Here is a 23452-nt window from a genome sequence, read left to right on the forward strand (position 1 = left end):
TTTACATGTGCAATTTCATGAATCGAAAATATTGATTAATTTTAGGAAAGAAATTGTGTTTTATCATAAACTATAGTAAATGTTAATAATCGAACTGTTTCAAAATAAATATGTATTTCTGAGGTATGAACTCAATGTTTCATTTAATTTTGAAAACATTAACATGGAATGTGTACATTGTTGTTAATATATGATTTAATTGATTTTGTATATAGATTAAATTTCAACTTTTTTTTGTTTTCTTCAATCTTCGAAGTTATTTTAATTATGCATAAATGTTATCAATGATTTATTAAATAAATTTTGATTAATTGATTTTGGTTTACGTTGTAATGTTTTAGCAAAATTGTGGAGCAACTCCATTCACTCACTCAATAACAATATTTCTATTATTTTGTAGTAAAATATTTTAAAAGAACAAAACACTATTATGGCATATTTAATATATTTCCAAAAGAAAAGTTTGAACTTCTTCAAATAAGAAGGAAGAAATATATTAGTGTATTTGTTTTCTTTGAATTTATTCTTCATTTATTCACTTCAAGTATTGTTTCATAATTACAGGGGACCATTTGATTATTATTTAATTAAAATGTATGTGAAATCAAAAGAGTGATGCTTTTATGCATGGAAACTCTTGTACTTTTTCTATTAACCAAATGTTTATCAGTCATACTTCCCTTTATTCAAACTATGCCTTATGTGTATTGCTAAAGAGCTCTATAATGAGCTACTAATCTTTTGATCACAGTGTCAGATTACCTAATAGGCTTATTCAAATGTTTATTAATAACTATTAGGTAACACCAATAAAATTAACACAACAAAGCATGCGTTTTGATTTTTAAAACAATTAATTCAACTAATTCATATTTCATTACGTGATATAATACTTATAAATAACTATTAAGTTTAATTGTAAACAATTGAACAATTAACACTTGTTATTTGAATAACTAACAAATCCAGCTCTTCTTCCTTCGGTAGAAATAAACAATACTATGATGATTGTAGAATGAAATGAATCTCGACTTTATTAATATAAACTATTTCAAATTCAATATATATTCAAAGTCTGTGTCTCGCGGGAGAAGAGATCATCCTTCACTTATGGTTCCCTGTGTCTCGTAACAGATCTATTTCGTTAAGCCTCATTACACTCACAGCCTGCCGCACCATATGCGCGGACATGCGTGTCTGCTAACTTAATATATACGCCAATTCACTGCGTGCTTGCTGCCTGGAGAATCAACATTATTGAGTGATTTTTCTTCCTAAAATACCTCCAATTTAGGATTCAATATACAGATACAGATATCATTACACTAAAAATAATAACGAATAAATTTAAAACTAAATTCATAAACTCTCAAGATACATCGACAAATAGAAAATTCATAGCATAAACAAAAGCAATCAATGGAATATAACCAGTAATTAAATTGTAAAAAAAATAAATAATAATTAAAATAATTGTTTCACATATTTGTATTGGGAATGATCTTTTATTATTGTTTAACCTAAAACATTTTAATTAGGAATTAACACAATCATATGTTTTCCCATATAATAACTAAAAAGTATCCACCCTCCCTAACATCCCACCTAATTCAATATGAATGACGACACACGCGTATTTTACGTGATTTACAATTTAATTTACGTTACTTCTATATTACTTATTGCTGTAAATTACCGTAATGGTTCGTTATTTGTTTAAAATAATTTGTAATATTTAATTATGATAAATTGCATATTATCATTGTTATTGACTTATTGTGTTGACGCCTACACATCTAAGATGAAAGTGAACGCGCATCATTACCATTGTGTATGACGATTATGTCTAAACGCTTGGTGTCTTCCAAAGTTCTAACTCGATCAAGGCCAGGCGTGATGACGGTAGAACGTTATCGATAATAATCCAAGGTATTAATAATAAATATTATATCTAAATCTTTCTCAGTCTTTCGATCAAGCGGAGGTATAACACTGTCTACCTTTGTATATAATACTTGTGTGTGCAGTGTTATTTTCTTGTTATTTATTCAAAATCATTGTCATGTCATCAACTTTTCTTTTATACCTAAACAATAAAGACAATACAATTTACCTTATCTAGTTATTTTTATATAATTTATGACATTTTGAATTTAAAATTTTAAAATAATGTATATTTTTTAGTTTATCGTGAGAGATAGGCATACGGATTAATATAGTGGTATATGCCTACAAGTAGTAACGGTATTATCTTTGGTGACGTCATCATACTCATACCGTGCGCATAAGTTGTTATTTTTCAAAAACAAGGACTAATAATTAATCAATGACATTGATTCTAGAACGAACATTCAGAACACGTATTAATCCGACGTATATTTCGGTGTTGGATGAATATTGAAGAAATATACATTTAAAAAATAAACATATATTGATCATTGATGCAGAACGCGTCTTACTACGCGTGCGGATTACACAACGCGTCATTATCTAACACTTAATACTCCCATGGAATACCAGGATTAATGAGCGTAACCAAACAGTAAACGCAATGTGTGCCAAGTCTGCGTCCCAAAAACGTAATTGATCGAGGTTGTAAAGAAAGGAGGCCGATTTTTAAAGAGTTTTCCCAAGTTGAAGAGGAAAGATGCTTGCCTAGAAAGACCCATATTTTCTCTTAATCATTTATATATTGTAGTAGGAATTGTTGAGAAGTATATATTAGTGTTAAACCAATTTTTAAATATTTGACTGCTAAAGTAGGTCTTTTGGATGAATCTCAGTTGCGTCTCAAACCACATAAAAAGCAACAATACAAGTGTAATGGTACATGACGTGCGAAATGTTTCCCAATTTCCCGCCACTTGACACATTGGCTCTTCGTGTCACCCTGACTAAAACCCCTTGTTCAATCGTTTCTCTCGAAAGTTGTATTACGGAAACACATATTACTTTTGCTCAGCAAAACATAGAAGTTCACGTGCTGTCATCGACCTTTGATCTTACCGCGGTATGTTCTATAGGTAAGAATCGAAACAAGTTTACCGCTAGGATAATATCGGTTGGAAGAAGCATATAACGTGCCATTTAATGTGATTGATTTCATTTTGATTGCGGTATGTTTGTAAGTGGTTATTTTCTATTGGTTACGGTTCAGTGAGTAAAAATTCAAAACAAAGAAGAGTACGTACCGGGTGGGCTGGTTCAATATGATACTAATTTATGAATTATTAAACATATCTTATGCAAAGTTGGACGGATATTTTACGTACTTATCTGCGACCTGAATATGACGAAATATGACCGAAAATTTCCGAACGTCTAAAAAGACAATTATTTCGTTTCTGCTGCCAATCCCAAATATACCGTATAATATACCGTATATAGACAACAAATTATTTGTTACAACGGCTAATAGATAAAGTGCGTAGCGTTCTTTTCACACACAGCAAACAAACGGTAGGAATGGCTGTTCAAATTACTGGTTGCAAAGTTTGTTCGACCCTTCTTATATTATGTATTGCTGCTTAGCTCAATATCATACACTATAAAATATGGAATTTGCAATTAATAAACAATTTTACTTGTTAGAAATTACAAAATAAACAATTGTAATATTTGTCAGTGTACCACTCGTTTATTCAAGAACATCCTAACTATTTCCATATGAACAGCATGTAAGCGAACTTTCTTTTATACGTATCTGTAGAATAATAATATTCACGTGCGTACACCAAGTTTTCGATAACCAGCTGCGCTTATGTGAATTGAACAAATATTAATTGGTCGTGTTTCTACGGTCAGACAGCGGAGTTTATGATGATTAAATTGTACGCGAAGTTCATGGGTAACACATGTGTATAATTTTTAATTAAACGTACATCGATTGTATGTCTGACTGGGGTTAATTAGGGACGTTTTGGGTATAGTTCAAATACAGTCTTCGGGTCTTCATTAAAAAAACTGAATATATATTTTATAAATAAATTACTGTATTAACTGAATTTTTAAATCGTTACTCTCTGTTTAATTTTATTGATATGTTATCCATTTTAACTCATTAGTATAGATTGAAATCTTGTTCAATTATAATAGAATTTAATTTTGACCAAATAAATGACTGAATGAATGAATACAAAATTATTATAGTGAAGAAAATAATTATTTTGAAAACAAGGGAATGTGACAGTCTTTGATAATGTATATTGTTTGAAACAAACTATGAATGGGTTTACTGAAATAGCCATTACATACGATTATAATGGATAATAATAGACATGGGTTTTGTGTGACATAACTTTGGCAACTATTTATAAATAATTAATAAGTCATATAACCATATTTTGCCATATTGGTAATGAGAGAATTATGGAAAATTATGGTATTTTAATCGTGTATTTATTAAAATACCAGCAACCTAAACAAATTCGGAATAAATTGTATAACCGTATTGAAGACTAGATCAAATAATTAAACCTGTTATCGGTATGTATTTAATTATCTGAAATATTAAATTATCAATTTATCTAATGTGAACAATGATGCAAAATCAAATATTAAATTAAATTATTAATTAATCGTTTTAAATACAATCTTCGTTTCGTTAGATTAGCTGTGTAACGTTAACTAATATGATTCAACTATGGAATCATTAATGTGTAAAATTAGGTAATGTGTAATGTACAATAGATGGTGGTGGGGGACGACAAAAACGACGACGATGACGACGAAGATGAGAAAAAAATCATAATCAAGCTACTCATACAGGAAATTGCTTATAAATTGCATATAAAAACTATTTGCAGTAACACCCACATCAAAATTCCGATTCTCATTTTAAGCAAAAAAAATAGTTTCAAGCAAAATATTTCTTAAAAAAAGTAAATTATTACTTGTCCGTATTTCAAGACTTTTTTACTTACCAAGAATGGCAAAAATTTTACCAAGAACCGCAGACATAAAAAAAATTCTTTATCTTTTGATTCGTTTTACTAGATACTAGAAACGGAGTTTTTAAACTTTATACTTAGAGTTAAAAGAAATGAAAAAAAAGCTGAACTTTCTCTGACAAAATGAGTGTTATATTCAAATACGATAGTATTTTAAGGCCATCACAATTAATAACGAAAGGATACCAACACAATTTGAAATACCTGAAATATAATGATAAGATATTTCCAATCTCCCATTTCTAATAATCGTCTTTCAATGACACTCTGACATATATATAAATTGTAAAAATACTCGATTATGAAGAAAATTATACCAATTTTTAATATTAAAAGTGACGATTAAGGAACCGATTAAGTGTATGTGGACTTCAATTGTACCCCGGAAAGTACTATTAACGGAATGAAACTTATATAAGTAGCGATGCTTTTGTTTGCTAAATGAAGCCTACCAAGTATTAAGCGGAGAATGGGCATTCTGATGTGAAGATGACAATAATTACAGTTTTTATTCATATTGGAAAAAGTGGTATAAATTACTTCATTAATGTCCAGATAATTGTCTTCGTACTTATTTCCACCCATCAGTTACAATATTAAGTGGCGATGGAGTGATGGAATTTTTATTAATGACGTTTGTTTATACATTTATAATATTACTAATTAAAGTAGTTACGAAAATACGATCGTTCAACGCAAGTGAATATTCATGGTATTTTATGAATACGGCATATTATATGGAAATTTGTATAGGCTTACTAGGTCTTTATCATTTAGGGATTTTTTTTTCTATCAAAGAAATATATAAAGAGTATTTTCTAAGACTCAATTGAACGTGAAAAAGAAAAAGTTATTTACTTTTTCTTTAGCATTGTCAAAAATTACAGGACATTAAAATATGTATCTAAAATAAATTACAATGACCACCATAACTATCACCATACATTCTCATCATTTATGATCATGAACATTCTCATCATTTATGATCATTAACATTCTCATCATTTATGATCATGAACATTCTCATCATTTATGATCATGAACATTCTCATCATTTATGATCATGAACATTCTCATCATTTATGATCATTGACATTCTCATCATTTATGATCATGAACATTCTCATCATTTATGATCATGAAAATTCTCATCATTTATGATCATGAACATTCTCATCATTTCTTGTTTTCCTATATGTATTCAGATTTTGTAAATAAATGTCTATTGAATTGAATTGAATTGAATCCTTTATTTTATCATCAACATTCACATAATTTATTATTATCAAAATTCTCATCATTTAATATCATCAACATTCTCATCATTTAATATCATCAACATTCTCATCATTTATTATTATCAACATTCTCATCATTTATGATCATAAACATTCTCATCATTTATTATCATCATCATTTTCATCATTTATTCTCATCAACAATTTCATCATTTATGATCATCAACATTCTCATCATTTATCATCAGCAACATTCTCGTCATTTATCATCATCATCATTCTCATCATTTATCATCATGAACAATCTCAACATTTATGATCATCAAAATTCTCATCGTTTATTATCATCAACATTCTCATCATTCATTATCATTAACATTTTCATCATTTATAATCATCAACATTCTCATCATTTATAATCATCAACATTTTCATCAGTTATTATCATCAACAATTTCATCATTTATGATCATCAACATTCTCATCATTTATCATCATGAACAATCTCATCATTTATGATCATCGACATTCTCATCATTTATTATCATCAACATTCTCATCATTCATTATCATTAACATTTTTATCATTTATAATCATCAACATTCTCATCATTAATAATCATCAACAATCCCATCATTTATCATCATGAACATTCTTATCATTTATCATCATGAACATTCTAATTATTTATTATCATCAACATTCTAATTATTTATTATCATCAACATTCTCATCATTTATTATCATCAACATTCACATAATTTAATGTTATCAACTTTTTCATCATTTAATATCATCAACATTCTCATCATTTAATATCATCAACATTCTCATCATTTATTATTATCAACATTCTCATCATTTATGATCATAAACATTCTCATCATTTATCATCATCAACGTTTTCATCATTTATTATTATCAACACTCATTTATTTATTATCACCACTATGACTCTTATCCATTTTTCACATTTTATTAAATTAATATTTTAGAATTGTACCAATATTTTAGATGAAGAGTTCATTGAATTTACTAATTATTACATAGCTTGAACAAAAGTGTAAGAAATATTAAAAAGGACGTATAGCTATATGCATAATGTTTTACGGTCTGTTACTACAATATTTTAAATAGGGAACGTTATAGGCTTGAATAACAGAAGCTAGATTAACCTATAAAGCCGGGCTCCCGATCACATTATAATAATATAAACATTTAAATTAAAGGAAAAAATAGTCGACATCTCTAGGCCTACAGGTTACAATTGAAAAATAATTAATTTCAATAATGTTATATCCAATCTAATCATTCTCGAGCACAAATACATATAAAACAACCACAGAATAGAATAAAATTCGTGCTATACAAAGTTGAACGAAATATCAGAACTTCATCCTCCAAATTAAAAACATAAATTTACAAATTGGCTATACTAAAACTGATTGTTATTGAAAACCATGTACTTATCATAACAATAAACTATCTCAGAGTATTAAGCCCATTGCTATCTAATTAAGAGTATTACTGTATTGTTATCAACATTTCTTTAGAATTGCTTTGTAAATACTAAATTAGTAACTGGTTTCATTGATGTCATTAATAAACTTTAGTAGAATTTAGGTAATTAGATCGCTTTATATTGCACTATGAAATAGGCTTGAATAAATCGCTTGTAACGAGTTCCACATATAATTTCATTTTATTATTTTTCCATTAATACAATGAAGTTATTAAAAATGAGCATCATGATCGTCTTACACGAATTAGGAACTAAACGAAATAATAATAACAATTATCACTTTCTTTATATTTCACTATCTTAATGATGTTAAAAACACAAACAATAACAATAACCACAATTATTGATACTAAATGCTGTCAGCCATTTTTAATTTGTTTATCTTTATAATGATTATGATGATAAATTACACGGTAATATGAAATAGGAAATCGTATAAAGACGATTGTTAATAGTATTGTATGTATGTCTACATTATTTAGAAAAGCGATACATTAGCTGGAATAATATGAGCAAACCGATATTGTTCCAAATCATCATTATAGTTGATCCGTATTAGCCAATGGTAAATGAACATTGTGATCAATCATAAATTGTTTTTTTAAACAATTTCTAAGAGGTCAAATCATCCCGTCGAAATGTCTACCAATTGAAGAAGTTTATTTCGATTATTAATCAAGTTTTGTTATGGTTTGGTTAATAACTTTTTACTCTTGTGTTTTTCTTTGATACCATTCAATAGAGGGCGGGCATTGGTTAACATTATCAGAGGCGTACGTGTAGTATTTTATGAAGACAAATATCTGGTAGTAGCGTGTAAAATAACATTTTGTAACGAATACAAATGATGGATACATTTAGATGGATTTAACTATAACGTTTTACATTAAGTGCCTAGAATTCAATTAATATCAAGAAGTGATAAAATACACTTAATTCTATAACAAATAGAAATGTGTTGTAATACAATATTGTGTACATGTATGTGGCGGGCGTTTATTCAAGGAAATAAAATAAACGCCCGGGGCATTTATTCGCGATGACGTTCTATGGGGAGGCGGTGGTGGAGCGTTTATTCAAGGGGAGGCGTTTATTCGAATAAATACGGTAATTATACTAATAACAAGAGGTGGACCGACTAGTTTACCTCTGAAAGGTAGGCTAGGAAATGCATATCGATATCCTAATTAAAATATTAAACAGAAAAGTTATCTAAAATTGATAGGCTTGATCTAACCACCCCTTTATAACATGCATCTGTACAACAGTAATAGACACACACGATACACATCAAACATATTAGTTTGTCGCCCTCTTCAGGAAATAAACTTTTTTTCTCAACTGTAAACAATAAAAAGCGCCCTCTCTTTAGTGGAGTATGGAAACGTTTCAATTATATTGATAAGTTATCGTTAAATAATATTAATAGTTTAAAGGGTTGAATGACGAATAAACATTTGATTTTTAAAAAAGGAAATAAAATAACGTTGAGAATGTCTCGAAAGGTTTCGGTGGTTATTGCTACAACCGTCTTCTGGGATAAATTATTATAACACTCATGTAAATTAAATAGATATATAATACTATTTAACATGTGTATTTTCAGGATTATGTAACTAAGATCAATTCAATTTAGTTATTGCAATTTAGTTTAGGTATGTCAGATTAAAAATTAGATGAAGATATTGTTTACGACAATAAAAAAAATATACAAGGCTACAAGAAACTAAAAAAAAAAAAAACACAACAAAATATTTTCCCGTAAAGAAAAAGGAAACAACACAAAATGACGACAATAACATATTTAGTACGTAATCTTATTATTGATAAAATCGTATTGTTTTAGTTGATAAACGAGGCCAGACTATATAACCACAAGACCCCCAGACCGAAAGTAAAATCCAGATGAGAGTTATCTCAAATTCAATTGCGAACAGGCTAGAGACAAAATCATAGCTCCAAGTCGTTTCATTGACCTTAATATTTACAAAATATAAAATTCATAGAGTTGTACATGTAGTTAAGTTGGTCTAAAGGTCATATACTCTGCTTGTTCATTAATCATGCCATTCATTTGCTGCGTCAATCCTAATCCACTTAAGCCCCAGGTAACTGGTGAGATTTGAAAGGTTGTGGCCGTTACAGGCCCAGGCTCAACCGTTACCACATGGTGTCCGTACCACGCCAAGTACTCGATAAATCCATCGAAAACACCTTTAGAAAGGTGTATACAAAAATATTAGTCTATCGTGGCTCCGTTAAACAAGAACAACGAACAGCAGAAAAGCAACAAAATATATACTTCCTCGCCGTATAGAAAGTATAATGTCCAAAATCATCAAAATATAGGCCTAGGTATTTTAAAACTGTATAAAAAATACTTGTAAGATTAAGTACTATCTATCACAGCTTGGAATAATAATACATGTAATAATTGTAAATAATTATTTTAACTTAATGCTTCTTCTGTAGTCGTTCATCCAATGGAGTCTTCTGAAGTCTAGCGAAGTGCAGATACAAGATCGTTATTCCACAAAATGAACAACGTATTTCTCATTCATTTAAGGCCTATGTTTACATTAATTGATTGATTGACAACATTTTTGTGTATCCATTTTAAACAAACAATAAAATAATTCCGAAAATCGATAGGACGATGATGTAATCGATACTATATAGATTGATTATTATCATTATGTTCCTGATTATGTATACACGCTACAAAGGCTAATAGCTGGAAATGTGACGAAAAGCCTACGAGACGGGACTAAAGTAAACGAGTTCCGTTGTCAATTAGTAGTTGCTTGTCTCCAGGTAGCCATTTTTACCGGTTTCTTTTACCCATCATGGTTGTGAAGTGATATTCTCAAAAATAAAATAAAATTGCACTCAATGTTCAATTTAATAGTTTATATATTTCATTAAAATGTGACACAAAACAAAAAATGTTTTGAGGCCTTATCAATACATTCTGTTATCAAAACTTTAACATTACCAATACAACAGTACATATCAGGAACTAAACAATTTCATAATAACGATTTACATTATCGGTAAAAAAATGGAAAGAATACAGGTCACTCTGGTAAGATAGGGCGATTATGCAACGGTGTATCGTTTTATAATAGACCGATCACTCTTTGCCTGATTGTGTAGAATTGTCACTAAAATGCCAAGTTTACGAAAGGTGATAAGGAAGAAGTTCCTATAAAATAGGTTGAATGTTTTGAAATGTCTAATATGTATAAGGCCTGAATTAAACTTTATTAATCTTAACATATTCATACAAGTTTCTTAGTTTTGCCAGGAAAGAGGGAAGAGTGTAATTTCACTCTTCACTTCTCTTCACTCTTCACTACATTGTAGTACAATATTAACAATATAATTTGGCGTTTGAGTTAAAATGTTAATTAATGTTAACATTATTTCCCACTTCAAAAATATAGCAGGTTTTTTTTTGCCTACAAATATCGACCGACAAAATTAGTAAACATTTCTTTAAAATAACCTAAACTTTTATGTGTTATTGTTGATGAAAAATTACTATTAAGGCGAGAAAAAAATGACATATCCCGATTAACAAAAGAACCGCCGTTATCGAAATCCCACCGACAGGGTATTAAAACCTTTGTCTTTGAATAAATTTACCTGGTGTGAGTCTCGCTTCGTGTTGATCACCATGTCGTATGAACTAGCATATCACACTGTAACGACAAATTGATGATGCGTCGTTTATTTCAGCTCAAACCAGGCCGATCATATCCGTGTTCTATACATATTTATTGCAAGTTTAAACATCAAGTTCTACAAAAACTGTCGGTGAATCAAAACTCGATAACGAATACGATTATCGTAGACACGTTCATTAATACCCATTAATCGTTTAATTTGATGGTGACACTTTAGGTCGTTCTACTGCCGATTTATCACGTCCGATTTATTTTTCCTAAAAAACTTTTTAATACCAAAAGAAGAAAAACTAGGCTTATAAGATAAAAATACTATTTACAAAAAACAATATACATGCCTAATACTAAATGTGGTTTGGTAATATGTATTAAAACTGTGTTAACTAATTGTCAATAGCTTTTACGATGTGGTTACTTACTGTTATATAATCCGTTTAGAGGTAATGATCCCTAATATGGTAATTTATCGGACCATTAAAAACAATTCAAAGTCACTTTATCTTCCATAAAGCAAAAGTGCACATTTCTTCTTATCAGAACTACGGAAATAATGCCGATTTACCATTAAAAAAAACAAATCTGAAAAATTAACTGAGCTCGATATTGAGGATTATCTTTCTATGATGTACTAACTTTTGTTTTTATCGAAAGGTTTAACATATTGCTTCTATAGGATGGACAACCATGTATGCAGCATTATGTAAATTCCCCTTAGTAAAACTTTGGCTTGTTGAACATATGTTATTCTGGTTCCTCTAAGTTTGTCCCTGCCTTATTTATTTTTATTTGTTTTTGGACTTTTTAAACATTAATTATTGTTTTTTTTTTTGTTATTTGTAATTTTGCTTGCACTAGAAAGATGTTTAGGCCTATAACAATTATACTAATCAGAAAATTATTATTATTAAGATTTTCTTTTGAGTCTAGAAGTGAATTTATCCATTTTCTACAATCCGCCATGATACTGGTAATATCTGTTCAGTATAAATAATGTTATAAATGAATTATGAATAATAATAATAAAATTGCGAAGAAAAATTCCATGAATGTTTATTCTAAGAATGATTACACTTTAGGAATATATTTTAGTCCATTTGACCAGCTATGAGCATAGGTCTAATTAACACAGATGATAATGTTGCGACATAAAATAAATCTAATTTACCAAATTTACTTAACTTTACTTTTGCATTCAAAGCACATTCTTTTTTCAAATAAAAAAGAAATGCCAATTACGCAAATCACATTGTGGTCAGTCATGATTTAAGCAAGAGTGAACTTAGCTTGACCGTCGTACAGTCTAAACAGATTGAGAGTGAGTACTCTGCAATCATATAAATAAAAATTCAGATAATCATTCAGTAGCCATTTACTTTTGATTGGGGATTACAACAGTGTTCATTGTCTTTATACCAATATACAAATTACAGGAGTTTCTCTTGCTGTATTTTGAGATTTTGATATAGAGTAAGTAGCACCTTTATTTTTATTTATTGATTTAAGACATTAGGACACTTTTTCAGTTTTACGTTAAGTAAAAATTGCAAAGGAAAATTGAAACAAGTAGTATTGGTATCAAATTTAATTATGCTTTTTTTAAACATGAAGCTGTTTTAACACATCCTTATTTGAACAAGTTCACTGAATGAAATTATTATTGTTGCTACCTTAAATACGAATACAGACATGTTAATGTTTTTTTAAGGAAAGATCTCACATATTTAACTAAGATTTTACAACTGATGTACCGTATATAGCTATAAAAGTCGTGTGCAATATGGAATATGTTTTGGACCAAATCTGGCACCGTATCACAGCGAAGTGGCTTTGAAGTAGCATCTTATCTATAAACAATATGTTTATGTAGGCCTAGGTTGCGACTTATTGTTACCTACAACCCAAATAAACATGGATACCAATCTTCAGCAAGAAAGTAAACACTCATAATTGTCTTTTCTGATGAGCGAGTAGAGAATATGCAGAGGTTTGTTAGCCATGCTTTTTCTGACAGGCGACGACTGGTACCGTGAGAATTTGCCCGAGGTTCGTCTCCATAAGGCATAACTAACTCCTGATTTTGTCTTATCACCTATTCTAGCCTGTTGGGAGTATTGCAACCAAAACAGTTGTTGTCGATCGGCGTCTAAGGTTTTTAAAAGTTTTCTTTAATAACAATAATGTTGGTCTAATGTTTCTCTCGTGTATCAAAGAATCATTTATTTGATAGTTAAAAAATAACAAGACATAAATAAAGCACTACGGAAATTAAGGGTAGTAAGGCCTTTGAAGGGATACGGCATTAAAAAATATTGTATTGAACTTTTAAAATGATATTTCAAATTTTAGTTTACAGTGAATATGTGAATATTCTAATACCGTAATTCAAAAGATAAATAACAAGAATATCAAAAACTAATACTATTCTTTGAACCTAAATATTTATTGAATATTTTCAATTGGCCTGCTATCTTAATTGCCTCAAACTACCACAAAATTAAGAATGGTCGTATTTGTAAAATATGGTCATAAAAGTGTTTTTATCGCGTTTTGTTTATATTCTGCAATAAGCTACATTGTGTTTTTCCAAATCACAAGGTTTATAATGGTACCTAAATACAATTATAATATGAAAAGTTAGATTTTAGATACACATATATGGTCTCATGACTTTCGTGCAAAATAGAGAGATTGACAATTCGTTGAAAATATGTTTGCATTGAAAGATCTGGACAAAAGAAAATTTTCATAAACAAACTTTTCGGTTTCGTTTGATTCGACATTTGTATACGGCTATTTAACACGTCCTTATACATTACAATAATTCGTTTAATTAACAATTTTCTAAAATTAATTACAAATAGCCTAATATGTACGGTGTTGTTGTGTATAGCCGATTTCGACAAATACAGAGATTTACTATACGCACATCTAATTGGTCTACATATTGGTCACGTGGTGTTATGATTCCTAACTACATGAACGAGGGATGCCCAAGATTTGTCAGATGGAAATAAATTTTATCGAGAAATGACGATGCAAAGAGGTATTTTTGACAGTTCGCAGATTTACAGTGAATACTACAGTAATGGTGGTTTTGGTTTTAGTAATTCGCAATTTTATTATGATCAAATCAACTCAAACAGTTATCAAAACGTGCAAGCAGACGACTCACCGGTTGGCGCCTCCGCCTTTAATGGCCAAGAATCGCAGCATCCAACTCCAACGACATGTGGAAGCGACCAGGCTTTGACATCTAAAAACTTATCAATCTTGCCAAAAACTATTTATCCATGGATGGTAGAATCCCGCCAAAATTCAAAACAAAAACCGACAGAACCCGAACCCCTTGGTAAGTATATGATTAGCAACTAAGTTTTATATTCATTGTTTTCTTCAGTGAAGAAATATTTAACATACCTTGTAGGCCTAAGCAGAACCAAACTTTCGACGCGATGAAAGGACCTGCCAGTACGCGGTTTGCCTTTTAATATCAGTTTGTGTGGCAATTAGCACGACGATGATAAGATATAGCGTCAGTTATGATTATATGCAAGTACAAGATTGTCGTACACCAGAAACTTTTTTTTCAAATTGAGACGTACTAATTAAGAAATATTTCATTGTTTTCTTTATCAAATGATAGGCTAGTTTTAATAACTATTCTAAATTAGTAGGCTATACGTACTTATTTGTAACTGAATAATATAATCTTGATAAACAATTGCCTAAAAAAGCACAACGGTTTGCACTGTAGCCTATCTTTAAATAATGTTTTCTGTCGTGTTTTTCTACAGTTAAATCAGGGTCTAGTAGTACAGTAGTACTATTAGAGCAGGGAGTTCCTGATTAGAGTATGCTACTCATCGTACTTACCTTTAGGCACAATGCGTCAACCATTTGTAAAATGCGGTTAAAATAAATAACTTCTTCAGCTCAAGACAGTTCTTTTTACAGACAAATCGTTTATATTATGGCATACAAATAAAACAAAAATGTTTAATATTATTTACCATAAGAAATCCTAAAGAAAAGTCTGTTAATGTTACCATTGTCTCTTTGGAATAATGATTTCTCTGATCAGATTTAGTTTACTCAGATGCAGTTTTGATCGTATTGCCATATCGCTTGTATACGCACTTTCGTTATACTATATAGAAACCTATAGATACTATATTCAAAGCATCTATGTCTTGTATATCCAATACATGTGCAATGTTTGTGTAACTATATTGGCCTAGGCACACGGTAAATATATACCATGTAATGAGCGAGTCGTTGATAGGTAGTTTTGATCCTACAGATCCATTCAGAAATGATTTTGTACAATTAGATTATGTAGTTTCTAACCACTTTAATAATATACTTTATTTAAAACTTTATTTTACTTTACTAAGGCACTTCGATATAAATTATGGGTTATTGCAACTATCCCAAAGGAGGCCTCCATGGCGCTACAAATATCATTGTTTTATTGGAGTGAATCTTTTATGGAACATTTTAGACAGTTTCAATTCAGTAAATTGTATGTGGTTTAAGCACGTTGACAGACTTTAAAAATTACTGTTTCAACACACCTTGATCGCATCTTATCAACGTAGCATGGTATTAGGCCATAAAGCCTAGGTAGCAGCCTTGGATGAGCCAGATCAGCTAATAAACTTGACCCAAGATATATCGTATAAGCCTACCCTAAATGTAATTATGGCGCGCTGGCATAAAAAGAGTGTGCTTTCTGTCAGTCTCTAAACAATATAGTTTTATTATAAAGTCTGATATGCAGTTTAACACCACTTTCATTAGTAGTACGGTACCGTACTCAAAATGTAACGTTTACCAACAGCAAGGGAATGATCTCCATTTAGGTGATTATGTTATTGCATAGAACCATGTTATGAATGCTTTAGGCATGGCGAAGATCACGTTGAAAGCTAAGGCCATGGAAATGTTCCGGGACAAAATTCATCTCTACCCGCTGCGTTTCCATCAGTGCTCCACAAGTTTTAATCCTAGCTCTATAACTACTTACTATATTGGCGATCATCTCAACGACATGAACAAAAGGTTGTTCAATTTACGAGTAAATTCAGTTGTAAACAAATTAATTGGCGCTGTGAAAGTTAACACGTTGGATGGGAATACCGAAAAATAACGTTATATATGAGTAATGTAATTTGATTTTAAGTATCAATACAATATGGCATGTTATTAATTCAATTATTTTTCTCTATGCAAAATAATTCTTTTTTTTCATAAACTAAACTTGAATATTACTATCATTTCTCTTGCCTGTATTGCTTATTAATAACTATATATTGTTTTACCACTATTTCCACTGTAATTTCCATTCATGGGGAGGGCCTATTATAATAATACTACACCAGATTGCGAGAACTAGGAAACAATTTGGTAAACTAAATATCAACACAGACATTAAAAATGGCCCTACAGTACTATGGTACGCCAACATTGACAAATATTTCGTAAAGTGCGACGTGTTTTATTTAGTTTAGGTTCAAGGTAAGGGACAATTACGGTATAGTAATGGACGTCAACAGGGGTCTAACTGAGGTATTGGTATAATTTGTTTGATCATATACAACCAGCAAAATACTGGCGCTAGGCGATTAATTAACCTAAATTCATTAGAAAGACTTTTTGACAAAATGGATATCCTTCAGTAAAGCTCAAATGTCAGACAATTTGATGGGTTGTATTTATCAGCTTCCCAGTACAAGATTTGTTAGCCATACATGATCAGAATAGAATAGGTCTATACCATGCATGCAATGCAATATTATTCAACCAATCCGAATGTTAATTAAAGGTGCGGTTCTGACATGAAAATGTTTGAATTGTTATGCCAGAAATGAGGTAGAGTGATAACTTATGATCTAGATAGATAAACGTTATCTTTTTTTTCTGACATGATAATGTGCTGTTGAAACATTTCAGGTGTTATTAATATTAGTTGGTTCATTCTATTAAAAATTGGTATAATTAATGATTCTAAGCAACCGGGCTCTTGGCTTTGCTATACCGGGTGGACTTTCAAATGCATTTTTGTTTATAACTATCTTAATAATCGTTACGGAAACTCATATTTTTATGATACTTATACATCCTAACCCCCCCCCCCCCCTCCTGTATAGTTTCAATAATGATGATTCAAGAAAATATAGGCCTAGCGTTGAAGCAATCTGAGATAACATGAGAGTAGCTACCAATTGAGAAAATCATGTCAACGCATGAAAACAATGGTTCCACCAATTAATTATCAAAACAATGTTTGTTTTGTTTTACAATTATAGTTTAAAAACCTTTCTAATTTAACTGTAACCTTTTGATGCAGATTTATGGAATAAATATTTAATTTCATTACAATTGTTGATACTTTTATATTTGTTTTCCGTTTTTGTTGAAACACATGCCATGAAGATAAAATCCGTGACCCTTACGTGGGCATTATCTTGTCGTAAATCTTTTGTTTACAGCTTTCTGTGATACGAATTTCAAATATTAAAATCGCTTTTAGGATCATCAAAATGTTTTTTATTGATGTTGATGTTTGTAATTACTATCCTCATCTCACCGACACGCGTCAAAGAATTCACATGCTGAAGCCATTAAAATGATGTTGTCATAACCGAGTTATTAAAGAACACTTTACAAGGTGATAAACAATAAACTGATGAAATAAACTCACTTTGCTCTCTTTAAACATTATTGAGAAATAAACCGAGAATTAAGCTACTGTGTAATGCAGATTTATTAAAGTCGCGTGTATCCAATAACTTAAATCGATTCATAGACATTTTGAAAAAGTTAAATAATTGGCGTTCATTTATAAGCAGATTTGTATATACAACAAAATACTGAAACTTTTTTAAACAATAAATAATAGTACAGTCAATTATGAAATGTCCATTAGGCCTAGGCCTGAAAGTTAAGTTTATAACAAACAAAAATTGTTTAAAAGTAAACCGTAAAATACTAATTGTTATGGTTGAGTTTATTACGGTAATTATAAGTTAAAGAAAACATTACTAATATTCAAGAAATTGGCCTACCTGATCAATGCTATCATAGATGATATTGTCAATAGTTATAGGCCTACAATCGGCAATGTATTTTTATATTCACAACTGTGGCCCGTATAGGAGAAAGTGGTCTTTAGCGTGTCAGTTTCTTATTCAAATTGCTGTATAGATGTTTCTAATCAAAAGTAGCTTTTAAAAAATAGGAATCCGTTATAATCAAGGTACCGTTTCAAACTTTATTTTTCTTACTCATCTTTTATATTTTCTATAGGATATTGTACATGCTTTGATATTGTTGTTTGACTGATCTAAAAGTTTAAAGTTTTTCCTCTTTTGATATTCCCGCATTGTTTTCTTAAGTGACATCCGCCCTAGTCAGTAGGTCAAAAGTATATGACATTGTCACGTACCGTAGTGATGTAGCCATGAAAACAAAAAGCGATTCATTAAGTAACGAATCGTTTGGTGTCATCACCAACTTCCGACTTCTTAATACTTCGGTCACGAACACTGTTTTTCTTCCAAGATTCTCTATGACGTCATTATAAATTTTACAAGCAGTACTGATTTTGACGCGTATTTTCAATTCAACAGATCTGAGTATAAACAGTTTTCCTCTTATACAATAGCTATATAGAGGAATAACCAAATTCAAACAAAAGATTACAAAAAAGTGTATAGTGGAGTAAATTTTAAATTTTCTCTACTAAGTGACCCAATGTGATTTAATTTTCTTAAAACATGAATTCCTTCTTAAAACATGAATTTTGAATGTAATGTCTTCAATTTTGTGTGTGTGCGTGTGTGTATCTTCTGTGTCCTCCCACTTTTATTTCTTCTTGTTATGAAGAATTATGTTAGAATATATGATATCTTCTATTCAATGAATAATACATTTGACATAACTTCAAATTCAATGATAAAATTACTAAACTCGTTCCTGATTTAAAGATAATAAATATACTTCCATTTTGCGAGGAAATATTTAGAGATTTTTAGTCCAGTTCTATGTTTACATATAGTTGTTTACAGTTCCAGAGTAAAAATAGAGGCCTAACATTTTTCCAAAAGTTACCGCTTTACGTTCGTACACCGGGGATAAGTATCTTTGGATTGGGATAATCGTTAGGCTTACGGCCATATTGGCATTGTAATCTCATTGCAAGTTAAACTATAATGCTGATGCCAGTGTGTGTAAATTGATAACAATCGAAAAGATTTCTTCCATATCCACAAAGAACAATTCGAAAATAAGACGACAATTCGGTCCAGGAGAGCATTTTTAAATTCCTGAAATCAATCGAGACATTCGTTTTCTTTCTGATTGAAAAAAACTCATTTGAGATTTGAATGTCAATGTTAAGTGGAGATATTGTTCCAAACAATGCGAAGAACCTCTAAATACGAACCTAAAACTGTTGTTAAACTGGAAAGTGTTTGCTAAGCTAAAAATTGGACTGAAACTTTCCATTAAATTTTTGCAGTAACAATGAACATAAGCTTTCGAAATAATTATATGTTTATTTTGTATATGTTATTATGGTGATTTTAGAAAATTGTGAACCATTGGAAGAATTGGGAACTAGAAACTATTTCAATACATTTTTTAAATACAAATTTTTTAAATACAAATTTTGTAATTACAACCATGCAATGTTTATGAGTTTTTCTTTTTGTTTACGTAAACATTTCATTTCCTATACCACATGTTTGTGTATTTCGCTTTTAACTAAGTCCTATGACGTATTCGTAACGTCATACCACTACAGTTATCCACAATCATAAGATTTTGTTGATTTTGTTTAAGATGTTTTTCATGTTTACGGAAGTTTTCAATACCAATATTTTACTAAACCCCATGGGTCAATTAAAAAAAATAAAAATCTTTAGTTTGTTTTGACTGTTTTCTTCTTTTTTAAAAAAATACAGGTTATGAAAAACCACCAACAAAGAAAACCGTCGATGTTACAGGGACATCTAAACGAAATAGAACAGCATTTACAAGTGCTCAACTAGTAGAGTTAGAAAAAGAATTCCACTTTAACCGCTATTTATGTAGACCCAGACGGATTGAAATGGCAAATGCATTAAATCTAACTGAGAGACAAATAAAAATTTGGTTTCAAAATCGAAGGATGAAATACAAACGTGACATGAAAGAAAGTGAGAGAGCCGAACGTGGAATGAAAGTATCCGATTCGGTGCTTGCTAGGCAGTCAGAAAGATCTAGCCTTATAGCAGCAAACTCGCTTATGTTCAGCCCAATTGGAGGCATGGAACGGACATTTCACGGCAATAGTAACAGCGTACCTACCACATGCGGAAGGGGAGGTACAGGTGTTTTACCGACAATAGGCCCAACTTTTGATAGATTTAATTCTCATATTTCTTCACATTCAACTATGACCTCAGGATCACGATTAACTCACCTTTGAAGGAACACATTGAATAAAGAAAAAAATGGAAGTTTCTATTGCTGCAGATTCATTGCCATTGATGACAAGAAAATCACCAAGTTGTCATCCTATATGAAAACTGTGGTGCATGGTCAACATGGCCTACAGTATTTTTCAATGTTCTGGCGGAGTTGCTGTTTATCAACTGTCTATTGTTAGAGGCCTAACTGACATGAGCATTTGTATTGAAAAGTATTGTACAATTTTATTTCATTATTATTCTTTATGCAATATGAATATTCAATAGTGTATTGTTAATTTAATAAAAAACACTCATGCTTAATGATGTTATTTTTTTGTAAACCATGACGGTATTTTTTATCTTTTAAAATAATATACAGAATGTATAATATATAAATAATACGATGAACACTTTCATTTATAAGATGATTTCCATAATCACATTTTTTTAGTCCTACGATAAAATACGGTAATGAAAAAAGAAAAATGACTAAGGGTTAACAAAGCGAATTAAAAAGGTAGATCAGGTACCTTGATGATATCATGATTTAAATGTTAAGAAACCAAGACATATTTAATTACTTGTTTTAGTGTAATTTTAATATATTTTCTTTCCATATTATATATTGCTATAAACATAACATGTATAGTTTATTCCATGAAATCATCAGTTTATTCAAATGAGCAATCTTACAGAAGACTATCGTAATGTTCTAGATTTATTAACGAGAACACAAATGTTATCAATTATACTTAAGCCTCTTGCTTCGTATTGTCTATAATCTTGATTAAGTCTACCTACACAAAATCCAAACAATTAAAATTTACTTTTATATTTCTGGCCTGATTTTAAGAAACCGAACTTGATACAAAAAAAAAACTATGCATCATACTTTTTTTGGCTTATTTATTTGGTTAAAATTAATTTAAATATTAGGCCTACAAGAAAAAAGTACAAGATTCACAAGAAATGCGTTAAAAATGGTATAGCATTTTAATAAAATTCATGGAAAAAAGATTAAAAATTACCAGTAAAGAATTTGTGTATTAATGATGTAGGCCTAATTATCATTATTAAAACTACAAAAATGATCACTACTTTAAGATAATAAATAAAAAATATCAGGTTTTACACAAATATCATCATTTGTTTGTAATCGGAGATTTATAACACTTCGGTAATGTCGGTCTCTAAAGCTTGATTCCCACTAGAACGTAACGCAAGGACGTAAACGCAACGCAAGCGTTTTAACCAATGACAAGCGAAGTTATAGACAGTTAGCAATCACAAGCGAATAAGTCATCGCTTGTGATTGGTCAATTCACTTGCGTTGCGTTACGTCCTTGTGTTGCGTCGCTAGTGGGAACCACGCTTTACTAGGATATCCATAAGAAGTGTCCAACCAATATAGTATTTGGAGAGGGTGAATTTTGTGAATTTTGTGGACTTTATGCGTGTACGTATCATCGATATTATAGTCAATGAATAAAATCATGCATTATTTAATCTGTGTATCAAATTGTATAAATATCTTAGTCTTCCACTTTATTCACATTCTATTCAAAATGCTTTATGATAAATATTTATTAGCCTGAAGTTTTTATAACCTTTTGTACTGAACTGTATTCCAATAAAATGAATTATTGCAACTTGGAATATTATACGTATAACATTAACAGTTAAATTTTCTTGTTTTCTTGTAGAAATCTCTTTGTACCATCACGTTGCTTTCTTGGTATCAATGATTTAATTCTGTCTAAGCATGTAATCTTTTGAATAAAATGTGATTAAAAAATGAGTTCATACAATAATTTATTTTGAGGAAGCAGCTTAAAAAGTCCTCCTGAAAAAAACTAAATTTTACAAATATGTTATGTATTGTTAAATATGCCATTTTAATGTATATAATAGGTATTCACTTTGACCAAAAACAAAATTGGATCGAAACAATATTATTTTATCTTAAAAACTGTAATTTAAGTCAAACATTGTCAATAGTATGTCAAACAATGGGGTTTTGGATAAATGTAACCGTTTATTTTGTCTTGTATAAGTGACATTTTTATATGGATGTGAATAACGTTATTAAAACTGCAACATGTCATATTCAAAGTATGATTTTATTAATCTTCATTTTTAATATTTTTGGGGAACAATAGATCTTTGATATTTCATAATGAATTATTGTTATATAAATAAACTTTGTTTTGCTTTCATGTATGCCTAAAATAAATATCAATAAATAATAGCATAATGTTCGTATTTTATTACTTTTAAATAATAATCCAGTTGAACTCATTTTACTTTAATTTGGTAAAAACTATAATTAAGGAGAATGGAACATATATTATGTGTTCTAGACAAAGTGTATAGACATGCGATGCTCTATATAGAATTTGCCTGATACTGGACAAATCGGCAAAAGGAGGTTAAGGGTAGTGCATGGTACCGGCGTAATATGTGTTTCAGATGCTGTATCACGGAATTTGCATTTATTCCCAACACAGATACTACAGAGAATCAACTATAAAACACTGTTATTATCATTTGGCCGATTACATAAACTAAAAACATTATCAGTGAAAAATATTGAAAACG

At 30.1% G+C, this 23452-nt stretch overlaps 1 protein-coding gene across 1 annotated transcript; it reads left to right on the forward strand.

Moving 5' to 3' along the window:
* Positions 1 to 14426: 14426 nt before the first annotated feature.
* Positions 14427 to 23002, forward strand: LOC140039239 (uncharacterized). Its single transcript, XM_072084840.1, has 2 exons — positions 14427 to 14748; positions 20366 to 23002. Exons 1-2 carry the CDS (start codon positions 14427 to 14429, stop codon positions 20869 to 20871), a joined length of 828 nt encoding a protein of 275 aa, XP_071940941.1. The 3' UTR covers positions 20872 to 23002.
* Positions 23003 to 23452: the final 450 nt, after the last annotated feature.

This window comes from Antedon mediterranea, chromosome 2, assembly GCF_964355755.1.
Source record: "Antedon mediterranea chromosome 2, ecAntMedi1.1, whole genome shotgun sequence".
Classification (NCBI taxonomy): domain Eukaryota; kingdom Metazoa; phylum Echinodermata; class Crinoidea; order Comatulida; family Antedonidae; genus Antedon; species Antedon mediterranea.